This window comes from Sminthopsis crassicaudata, chromosome 1 (assembly GCF_048593235.1).
Source record: "Sminthopsis crassicaudata isolate SCR6 chromosome 1, ASM4859323v1, whole genome shotgun sequence".
Lineage (NCBI taxonomy): Eukaryota > Metazoa > Chordata > Mammalia > Dasyuromorphia > Dasyuridae > Sminthopsis > Sminthopsis crassicaudata.
In genome coordinates, this window is record NC_133617.1 from 260,548,856 (window position 1) to 260,561,233 (window position 12,378).

Below are 12,378 nucleotides of genomic sequence, written 5' to 3' on the forward strand. Positions count from 1 at the left end.
TTAGGACCAAACATTCAGACATAAGGAATATGGTCACCAAAAGAACAGTAGAACTTTTTTTTGATTAGACAATTTTGAACCTCCCATCAAAAAAAAAAAAAAAAAAGGACACAGAATCATGAAGAATGATTCTTCTTCTAATAATTGCATATATTAAGGATTATTGTTGTTGTTGAGTCGTGTTTAGTCTTGTGATTTAGGGTTTTCTTGGCAAAGATATTGGAGTGATTTGCCACTTTCCTTTTTGTATGAATTAAAGGAACAGAGGTGAAGTGATTTGCCTACAATCAAACAATTAATAAGGGTCTAAGATCAGATTTGAACTCATGCCTTTCTGACTTCAAACACAGTGTTCTATCCACTGAGCCATTTAACAGCCTCTCTCATATTAATGATTTACTGGCTTGGAAAAAAATAATATTAAAACACATTAGAGATTCCAATAAGCTGATTTAGGAGAAGAAAAAATAATGGTTTTGCATTTAAGACTTAAACTTTGTATTAGCTCAATTATAGTAGTCAATTACTTTGATTCTTGTGCCTTTTCTGGCTCAGATCATTGTCATCTTCTGAATGGATAAAGTTATTTGAGAAACAATGAACGTGTCAATCACCATTATTTAGTGGCATAAATAGATTGCTGGTGGGTTCAGAGAAAAATTTCCTTCAATAGAATAAAACTGCCAAATTAGGCTTGTTAACACAGTTTCCCACTTTCTTCTGATTATTCACCATCTGCCATGTTGGCAGGACAGGACTAATAGGCTTCTGATCTCCCTCCATTTGTTGTCCTAAGAAATGTTTAGATAACTGACCATTGGACTGCTAAGGATGCCTATTTGATCCACTGTGGCATTTCCAAAAGGGACATCTTTCCAGGAGAATAGAAATTATGATGGGGAAGTGAGACTTATTGCCCTGGGTGTTATGCCAGTCCAAGGCACTCTGTCACACATTGGGCTAAGGAAACCATTATTATAATAGAAGTGCATCTGCTCTAAATGTTTACTTTTACCAGTTTCCTAGTAACGAAAGGATAACTGCCATTTTGAAACAATTGCTTTATAACCTGTAACCAGTTTCAGGTAAAATAGCATTTCTCTGAGCTCATAGCCAGTGCCTGATCTGAAAATAAAAATGTGATCTCTGAAGTTTTTCCTTTTAGCATGTGTCATAGCTTTTTACCATTTATCTTGGAGACCTGACAGAAAGGCTTGTGGGAAAAGAATATTATCAGACCAAGTAAAGGGACTGGGTAGAGACTAGTGGTTTATTTGATTATATTTGCAAACCCATGCAGGTCATTAATTTTATCAAAGAGATACATTGAATTCCAATCCCTGAGCACCCCTGTGCTAACCTAAATCAGTGTCTTGGCCCACAAACCTTAAATGAAGGCTGCAACTGAAATTTCTCCACATGTTTAATGCTGTATCTCATTTACCATCTGTTTCTGAGTTCTAAATTCTTTGGGCAGTTTATATCAATTTGATTACACAGCAGTAAGTGTTTGAAAGACTTAACTCTTAGAGAACTGACAGAAAACAGATTATAAATGCACTAATTAGCGAATATGACATTTATATAACACTTTGAGATTTACAAAGTGCTTTTCCCACAACAAACTCTGTATGTTGTATTAATGATGCTGCTGCTGATGGTGAAACTTCCTCTTAAACTTTTTAATAGAATCTTTAAATTCTTCAAAACTCATATTGAGTTTTATATTATTCCCCTCACTACTAGTGACCTTCCTTCCCAACTTGTATTTATTCTGTATATGCTTAAGTATATATATATATATATATATATATATATATATATATATATATATAGGTATGTATGTATATATATAGGTATGTATGTATATGTATATGTATGCATGTATGTAAGAGAAGCAGTGGGACAGAATGGGTAGAGGACTAGTCTTGAAGCAAAGTAGACCCAGTTTCAATACCCCTCTCTGAAACTTCCTGGCTATGTCATTTTGGGAAAGTCTTTAACCTCTTAATGTTCCATGATGATCTGTGTTGGTAGAGGCAATTTTGTAGTAAGTAGATTAAGAATGCAAGTTAATTCAAATCTAGCCAAAGACATTTGGTAACTGTGTGACCATTGGAAAACCATTTTCACCACTATCTCTTTTCTCATTTGTAAAAAGATGATAATAATATCTATTTCCTTAGATTTGTGAGAATTATGGGAATAAAATTAAATAATATTTTATAAAGGTGTTTGCAAAATTTAAAGAGCTATATAAATGCTAGTTGTTACTTGAATTTTTAAATGCATTTTTGTCCCTTTTATTAAATATTTCCAATTATACTTAAACATTTTTAATATTTTAAGAGTTTTTAGTTTTAAATTATCTCCCTCCCTGACCCTTTGAGAAAGCATATCATATGATATTAATTATACATGTGAAATGTTGCAGAACATATTTCTATAGTAGCTGTGATGCAGAGGGAAAAAAAAGCATAGAAAATTAAAAAAAAGAAAGTGAAAAAAGTATGCCCCAATCTGTATTCAGAGTTTATCAGTTCTCACCCTGGAGATATGACATTTTTTCATCATGGGTTCATTGGAATAGTCTTAGATTATTGTCTTCATTAAAGTAGCTAAGTCTTTCACAGTTGATCATCCTTACAATATTGCTGTTATTATATATAATGTTCTACAGGTTTCATTCACTTTCATTTTCTATCAATTCATATAATCTTTCCAGATTTTCCTGAAGCCCTCCTGCTCATCATTACTTACAACACAATAGAATTTCATCACAATCATATACTACAACTTGTTCAGCCATTCCCCAATGGATGGATATCTTCTCTATTTTCAATTCTTTATGACCATAATAAGAGGTGCTATAAATATTTTATAAAAATAGCTCCTTTATTCTTTCATTTGATCTCTTGGAAACACACATAGTGGTATTATTGCTAGGTCAAAGGCTATGTACAATTTGATAGTGATTTGGGTATAATTCAAATTTTTCTCCAGAATGCTGGGACCATTTCACGACTCTTCAGGTGCTCATATTATTGTCCTACTTTTGCCATATAACCACCAAGATTTGTCATTTTCTTTTTCTGTTATACCAACTAATCTGAGAGGTATGAAGCAGTATTTCAGAGCTATTTAATTTGCATTTTAATCAATAGTGATTTATAACATTTTTCATGTGACTTGTTAGTTTTTTTGATTTCTTCTAAAAACTGACTGTTTACTTTCTTTGACTAGTTATCAAATAGAAAATTGCTCTTATTTTTATTGTAGCAGAGAAACTTACTATAAAAATTTTCCTATTTTCCTTATTCCCTTCTAATTTTGGCTCCATTAGATTTGTTTGAACAAAAATTTTTAATTTTATATAATCAAAAGTATCTGTTCTATCTCTGTGATCCTTTATCTATTTTTTCATCATAAATTCCTCCCTTTTCCTTAGATCTGACTGATTAATTTTCCCATGCTCCTGCAATTTACTTATGGCATCATCTTTTATGTCTAAATAAATATATTATATATATAATATAAAAATTATGTTGTGTTTCTTTCAAACTCTTACCCAGTTTTCCCAGCAAATTTTGTCAAATAGTGCATTCTTATCCCCAAATTTTGGTTCCTTGGGTTTTTCAAACCCAAATTTACTATTGTGTATTGTGTACCTAATCTTTTCCACTGATCCATTACTCTGTTTCTTAGCCACCAGATTGTTTTGATGATTACTGCTTTGTAATAGAATTTAAGATTTGTTACTGCTAAGCTACTTTTATTCATATTTTTTCATTGATTCCCTTAATATTTTTGATTTTTATTCTTCTAGATATATTTTGTTATCATTTTTAGCTCTATAAAATAATTCTTTGATAGTTTGATTGGTATGGAACTGAATAAACTAGGTAGAATTGTTATTTTTAGTATACTTGCTCAGCCTAATTATGAGCAATGGATATTTCTCCAATTGTTTAGATCTGTCTTAGTGTGTAAAGGGTTTTGTAATTGTATTTACATGATAAACATGGATTTGTCTTGGCAAGGAGACACTCAAGTATTCTATATTGCTTCTAGTTATTTTAAATGAAATTTTCTTTTCTATTTTTTCCTACTGGACTTTCTGGATAGTATATAGAAATGCTAATGCTTTATATGGGCTTTTTTTAATGCTGCAACTTTGCTGCATTTGCTTTGTTGATTATTTCCTCTTATTTTACTTGATGCTCTAAAGTTTTCTAAATATACCGTGATAATATTTGCAAAGTGATCATTTTGTTTTCTCATCGCCTATTTTTAATTCCTTCAATTTCTTTTTGTTGTATTATTTCTATAGTTAGTATATCTAATACAATCTTGATAAAGGGAACTCTTGCTTCACTTCTGATCTTACTGGGATATTTTCTGATTTGTCCCATGGCAATAATGCTTGTCCTTGGTTTTAAATTGTCAGCTAATGAAAACTCATTTCAGATGCAATACTAAATGATTGCTATATTTCTATAAGAATATTTGATAGCCCTATGCAGTATTGCGGATATGACCTTCCTTGAGTATACATGGTTCTGTTTATTACTTGACAAATAACTACAATCCTGTGTCATAGTGTTATCAACCATGTTCTACTCATATTCTAATTTTATCTACTATAGCTGTCAACAGTTTCAGTTATGTGTTATGCAAAAAAAATTGATAATCTCTCCATGAATGTGTCTATGTCACTGATAAATATTGATCAGAATACACCAAAGGAAAGAATCCATTAACACAACACTAAGTGACTTTCTAGGTTGACAATTGAGCTAGAAATTAAACACTTAATTGACTCTCAATTCATATTTGTGAGATATCACCTATTCCCCCATTTATTTCTTTTGTTTACAGAAGCATTATAAGAGATTTTTACCCATCTTTTGGAAATAGAAATATATTATAACTATATCATTACTGGTATAAATTATAGACCATATGATCAGTTAGAAAATATGGATGATGCTTTATTGATTCTTATTTTAAAACGTGTATGGAGACAAAACATGATAGAGAAATTCAGTTTTGCTGACTTGCTGGAAGTTTCATTCTAATCATATCAGAGTATTACACTAAGCCATGATGATTTCATCATGGTCATGACTTCCTTTGTTGTTCCAAATTGCAACACATTATATATCTTCATAGAAACTAGTGAGTTTTATAACTTGCAGTCACAAAAAAATTAAAGTTTTCACATGATTCTGATGCTGATTAGTCAGCTAGTTCTGAAATAAAGTCAGCCACAAAATCCATGAAATTCCTCTTCTAAAAGTTAATAGTAATTTTAAAAAAGTTAATAGCAATTAATAGTTAATAGTAAGTCATTGATATGAACAAAAAAGGAAATAAATGGGACAAAGAAAATTGTAAAGTAGCCAAAAATGTATTTGAATTTACATTAAATTAACATTGAAAGGAAGTAACAGGGTACATTAGAAAAAAATAATTTGGAGCTAAAAGGTATGGTTTTTCAATACCAACTTTCCCACTTATTATCTGTGAGACATTGAAAAAATTACTTAAACTTTCTGTGCCTCAGTTTCATGTGTAAAATATAAGAGGCATTGGAATGAATTATCTCTAAAATTTCTTCCAGTTCTAAATCACGATCCTATAGTCTCTTAGGGAATATATAATAAAAACCGCTAATGTGTTAAAATATGTAAAAGTTTTAAATGGCTAAGTAAACCTTAAATGACTAACATTTTGATTTGGATGAGATTTCTTATAATTGCAGAGTTATCGATAGTATGTGAGAAAAATTAATATGATTTCACTTTAGGGTATATTTTAATATATGCATAAATAACATTGCTTTAATGTAGAGGAGGAAGGGAGAGAGAAAGGGAGGAAAAGAGGGAGAGAGAAAAGGAAATCTCTATTAATATTTTCTTCTAGAAATTATTATAATATTTTGAACAGGATGTTATTGTAAACTTCATTCAAAACATCATATTAGCCACAAGAAATCAAAATATCTTTTAAGTAGTTGTGGTAGTATTGAATTGTGAAACATGTCTGAAGAGGGAGGAAATTAATAAAGATCAACACATCAAAACCATCCTTAAAGGACTGTGTTGAATGGCATCAACATGTGCCTTTCAGAAAGACCATCCAACACTGGCCAGAAGATGAAAACAAGACTATTAATGTTTGCTGAGGGACACTGAAATGGACATTGACTTGATATAAACTGTAAACAATGCTGTCAAAACAACTGCAATATAGATGAGAAGCAAGGTCTGTTAATTGAAAATAGATATAGAGTAGCAGAGTCATAGATCAGAATGAATTGAATGGATTTTTATTTGATGGATCAGAAAAACCAATAAAAATAACAAAACATCTTATTAATTAGTTGATCAGTCAATTAACTTCTTACCAAGAAAAGCAAAGTAGGGATGTCCGTTGTTTGAAGTATTCAGGTTGGCAAGAGTGGGCAAGAGAAAGAAACCATAAACTATTCAAATTTTGATTCTGTTTTCTCCATCAAAGAGAATGATTTTTATATTAGAAGGATTAAAGAAAAATGGTTAAAAAGGAGTTGAAACAAGAAAATCAAGGCAATGTTAAAATAGCACTTAGTTGCTATCCTCAATTAATTCAGTTCACTAGCTTTGGATAAATTATATTACAAAATCCTAAAAGAGCAGGCAAATGAGAATGCTAGGCCATGGCCAGTGATCTTAAAAGATCCTGAAGAATTAGATGGAATGTAAATGCAATAGAAAGGGGCTAAAAATTCTAGAAGAGGAATGATGAGGAGGAGGAAGAAAAAGGAGAAAAAAGGCTTTTGGAGAAAGGGGATTAGGAAAGGTAGAAGAGGAATAAAAAAAAGTAATAAGAAAGTGGTGCCATTTATATAATGGAGTGTTTTTTATGATTGAAACATAAGTAAACCTGTACACAAATAATTTCATCATCATGTTTGATGAATGCATTCTTTTCTCATATCTAATAATTTTCAGTGCTCTTTAATACAGAAGATTCCTTACTTTTAATTAAAAATACAACCTAGCACTAATTTGGCTCTTTCATTTTGAGATTTGCTATTTACCAGATCTGAAAACTACAGTAATTTAAATTTTTTTTTTATCTCAGCAACTTAAAAGTTTGTGAATTTGTTTTCCTTTGCCCTTCTCTTGCTATTTAGTTGCAAAAGCCTCTTGATGGTTTAGAACCAATTTCAACTGCATTTTACTCAGTAGTAGTTTAGGATATGACATAATTCATTTCTACACATCTCTCGTTCCTCATCACAATGTGGAGAGAATGGTTGGCTCTCAAATTCTATGCCAGTGAAGTAGAAGTCCTGGCAAGAACGACTAAACTAGGAGACCTTCACATAAAAATCCAGTATACTGGCATGTGTGTTTTCTGAGAATCAAATAAGTTCTATTAGGAGACATTAATTGTAAGGTTAGCTATAGGGTGATAATAGCAACTCTCAAAGACATTTTAAGAAACTATCTGGGATCATGATTTCTAGTGGGGGGATAACCCAAACTACTAAAAATCACAAATTTTCAAAATTTGAAAATAATACTATAAGATAAAACCTGTTTGGTTCTGTTTTATAACATTTGCCAACCGAAGCACATTTGTCTTTTTAAAGGTTGTGCTGATGGAAACACAGACAATGTTCCTCACTTACATTGTTTTTCTACTTCTTGCATTTTTATATCTTAGTACTTTGAAAATGTTAATGGGAACTTCTGTGAATGCATTTGCACAATGATGAGTTATCTAAGTTCAGAAACCTTTGTAGTAAAATATATTATGTCCAAGATATTATTCATTTTAGCAGTATTACTAAAAATAACCTCATTCCTAATTAATGCCTTTTTATTAACATCTTGGAAATTATCCTAAACCTAAGGTCAAATTTTCTGTGTTATAATCTACTAGTTCCCCTCTAGACTATTTTTTAAAGATTGTATTTAAATTTGCATCTCTTTAGGATCTCTGTATTCCTTTCCTCCCCCCTTGAGGGCTATTAAAAATCCCCATTATTAGAATGGTAATCTCTGTGAAGTAGCAGCATGAGTGACCAGCTGTGATTAGAACAGCCAAACTTCAGGGGGAAAAATTGCCACTTTCATCTAATTAAGAGAGAATTTTTTAATATAACTTCCTCTAATAACTGGAAAAGTATAGTGGTTTAGAGAACATAATTGCTAGCAATAATTATTTTGAAGCAGGAGTTCCAGGAACAGTGGGGAGACTATGAATTGGGTTCAAAGTAAAAAAAAAAAGTAATAAGATTTGGGTTCAAAGACCTTGTAGCACCTAACATACAGGAAAGTAAAATCATTTTCTGATTCCCTTTTCAAATGTACTTTAAATAGATTTAAAAGGAGGAACAAGCAGAAATGAATAAAATAATAGTGTACATTTTCTGATATTTTAGTGGTAGCTTATGAGATTCATGTCTACACTGGATCAAAGCTCGGAGCTGAAACAGATTCTAATGTGTTAATCAACCTTATTGGAAGCAGGGGAGATTCTGGGAAACGAAGGCTTCATCAGTCCAAAAACAATCAGGTCAAGTTCCGACAAGGACAGGTAAAGAATTAATGCTTTCCTACCACAATCTTGATAGTTCTGCCCTCTCCTATATGCTAATTTTCACATGTATTACCAGATAGATATAATCTACTTTGCCTTCCTAATATTCAATTCACATAACATTTTTTATCCAGGCAGTTCATTGAAGAAGTTTCACTTTTGCCTTTTATTGTAATTTTTTTTTCATATTATTTGCCTTTAGATTAGGAATTGAAAAAAAATGAATTCCAGACCTAATTCCACCTCTGGCAATGAGATCCATGATTTTGTGGTTCCCTCATCAAAAAATATTTACTGACTAAATTCTTAAGTGCTTATCTCACATGGCTGGAATGCATAGCCTTTACACCTCTGCCATGTAAAATTAATTACTTCCTTAATTCAAGCATCATTATCTACAGACTTTCTTGATGCCTCTAGCTGCCAGTACCCTTGTTCCCTAACTACCTTCTATTTGTATGTATTAAATTTGCAAGAAAAAAACCACTGAGACAGAGCTCCAAGCTAATAGCACTTTATTAAAGAATCCATTGTCCCCTCTAAGTGGACCTTACATCTTCCTCATAATCTGAAATGTTTCCTGGTCCCCAAGGCTTTACTTTTATAGGGCTAGATATGCAGACACTTAGAGAGGCAAAGTAAAAATGCAGTTTCATTGGTTAATAGACCTTGCTTTTAACCTTTCCAGGAGGGCCAGAAATGATACATCAGCATGGATGTTAACAAGATGGGCAAGGCAAGGGTCATTTATGGTGACTGAGTAATCTTAAGATGATCACCTGCTCATGTCTTGAGCAAGGGAAGATGGTCTAGAAGTACAAAAAGAAGTTGGAAAACTTTCTATATCATGTCAAGACATCTTACCCACACTTTGTCATGAACTCATTACTTAAAAGGGCAAAAGTCCTCTAGTCAGTATTCTTGTAGTTAGGAAAGTGAATTTCATAAAACATTAGTGAATAGTGAACTTATAACTTTAGTTTAAAGTTAGAGGTCTATTATAAGAAGTAATCTATCCAACCATATCTAACTATTAATATATCTAAGATATGTAAAATGTATCTATTAATGTATGTAATTTCTTTACTCATATTGTATCTGTATGTACATTAAATCATGCATATGCTAAATGCATATTGCTATGTAACTATATCACAAATAATTGATAACAATCGTTATCTCTATGGAATAATTATACTGAACTGATTAATACTGATGGGAGAAAAAGGGGGTCTAATTAAAATCATCTTTGTCTTGTATATAGAGACATATCACACACACACACACACATATATATATGTTTACACACTTAAAATTCACAAATACAATGTTTACTAAAGAGAGAAATTATATGGCGAGAGCACCATTTTAGTAAAATCACTTTGTTAGCTAAAGAGAGGAAATGAGAAATGGTAACATAGGGAAACCAGCTAAGGACTATTACAGTAGTCCAGCTGAGAGATGGGCAGGCCTGAAGTAAGGTGTAGCTTTATCAGTGGAAAGAAGTGATGTTAGAAATGAGACTTGGCAACAGATTGGACATATGGTATGAATGAGTGTGACTACTTGAGGATGAAAGCAAAGCTGAGAGATGGGGGCTATTGATGCCCTGAATAGTAATAACATTTGGAAAAGGAGAGAGTTTTGCTAGAATGAGGATGAGTTATATTTTAAACATACTTAATTTGAAATATTTATTGGACATAAAATTTAAAGGTGACCAAAAAGCCACCTTAATGATGTGGGACTGGATATCAAGACAGAGAATAGGGCTGGATATAGAGATCTGAGAATTATCTGTAGAGAAATAATGATCCCAAAGAGAAATGATAAGAATGTCTCATGAGTTAGAAGAAAGGGAAAGGAGAAGCTGAGCCAGCACAGAGCTGGAATTGGTACCCAGCATTAGAGAGTGTATGACCTTGAAGAAGATCCAACAAAGGTGACAAAGAGAGAACTGCCCGATATATAAAAGCACAGGGAGAAAGAGTAGTGTGTCAAGAAAACCTAGAGAAAACAGAGTTTAGAAAAGTGATCTCCAAAGACATAAGTAAAAGAGCTGATATCAGAACCCCAAAGACAGGAAAGCATATTTACTATTACAAAACAGTCAAAACTACTTCCATTATCTTGTTTTTAATCCTCTCTAGACAACTTGCTACTTAGATTAATATTTGTTCAGAAAAAATAATGAGGACACAAACATAGCGCTTTAATGTTTGCAAAGTAATGTACATAACATAATATACCTTCACCATCTCTTTCATTGTGTAGATGGACATCTTTGTCATTAGGGCTGTGTCTCTTGGGGAACTGAAGAAAGTTCTGATTAGTCATGATGGAACTGGTCCAGGTAAGAGACAGATTTCTGATGAGAAAGTTTGTTTTGCAAACTATTCAATAAAGTGGAAAAGTTAGGTTATGGTGATAATGGAAGGCAAAAATAGATGGGCACACCTGAGTAGTGAAAGGGAAATAATCCCTTTTATGTTAATCATTTATGTGCATTTAACAAGTAAAGATAATGTCGAATTCTATTTGAATTTAACATTAAACATTTTGAAATAGGCTTGTTACATGAGAGTCATCACTGGGAATCAGAAAACTGGAACTTGAATGACTGGGCAAGTCCCCTAACCTCCCTTTACCTCAATTTCCCATTACCAAGGACAATGATACTTCTACTTTAAATTTTGAATGGTTCTGTGAGAAACAAATGAATGGCATTATACAATAACTGATTTAGGGGTTGAAGTTATCTGAGAGACTATCTAATCCAATCCCTATATTTACAGAAAAGGAGCTATATCGGCCAAGAGAGATTGAGTTAACCTACCTAACATCACAATGTACATAAATACTTTGTGACCACAAAATATGGCATAAACAGGAGTTATTATGACCTGATAATATTGCTATATACTATTGCTAAGTATATTTTTAAATGTCAACAGATTGTTTCTAGGCATAGTACACTTTACTACCACCATTAATACTATTACTTTTATTAATTATAGCTTGCATTTATATTGTACATTGCAGTTTACAAGGCACTTTAAGTTTATTAGCTCATCTCATCCTCACCAGAGCTATTGCAAATATTATTTCTTCATTTTATCAATGAGGGAACTGAAGTTCAGAGATGTTGCCTAATTTTACTGAGTCATGCAAGCAGGTAGTTGCAGAGCTGCACTTGGATCCAAATCTTTTAATTCTAAATTCAATGACTTCTTTATTATATCACATGGGCTTTATAAGATGGCTTTGGGTAAAAGGAATAGTAAACTATTGAAATGAAATGAAGTAACATTAAAATGGCATTTAAAAGGAAGTAGGTTTTTTCATAACAATTAAAATGAAAATAGAGGAAAGAGAGGAAAAAAGCAGAGTAAGGAGAAAATTAGCTTATAAAAGGATTAAAGGGGTAACTATTGGAGAGGCAGACAAAAATGTGAGTTTGAACCAAGGAAAGCAAAAATAATTATACCATCCTTTGTGAAAAGTGACAATTCAGACTCAGTATTAATAAGATTGTATATTTTAAATTGTTCTCAGTAATGTGGCTAGTTTGTCATTGATCCCTTATTGCTTTCTCACTCAGTCACTTGTGCAAACCAATGGCACATTGATTTGGATAGAGTTAGACAAAAAAATTGGCAGCAATGAAATACTGTGAAGCTATGTGGGCCATAGAAGGAGAATGTTCACAGAGTAGTTTTTAATCCCTGTTTTACCCATGTTCTTTTTTGATCATTCTGACATTAGCTCTCCAAAGGGGATGCT

General features: G+C 32.1%; 1 protein-coding gene across 3 annotated transcripts in view; it reads left to right on the top strand.

Annotated features, from left to right (window-relative positions):
• LOC141549101 (lipoxygenase homology domain-containing protein 1-like) overlaps positions 1–12,378 on the top strand; it is a 598,160-nt gene that overhangs the window by 384,556 nt on the left and 201,226 nt on the right. For all 3 annotated transcript variants that reach the window (XM_074278423.1, XM_074278432.1, XM_074278441.1), the window contains exons 28-29: positions 8,438–8,592; positions 10,870–10,948. In XM_074278423.1, coding sequence (XP_074134524.1) covers positions 8,438–8,592; positions 10,870–10,948 — 234 coding nt within the window. The remainder of the gene's footprint in view (positions 1–8,437; positions 8,593–10,869; positions 10,949–12,378) is intronic.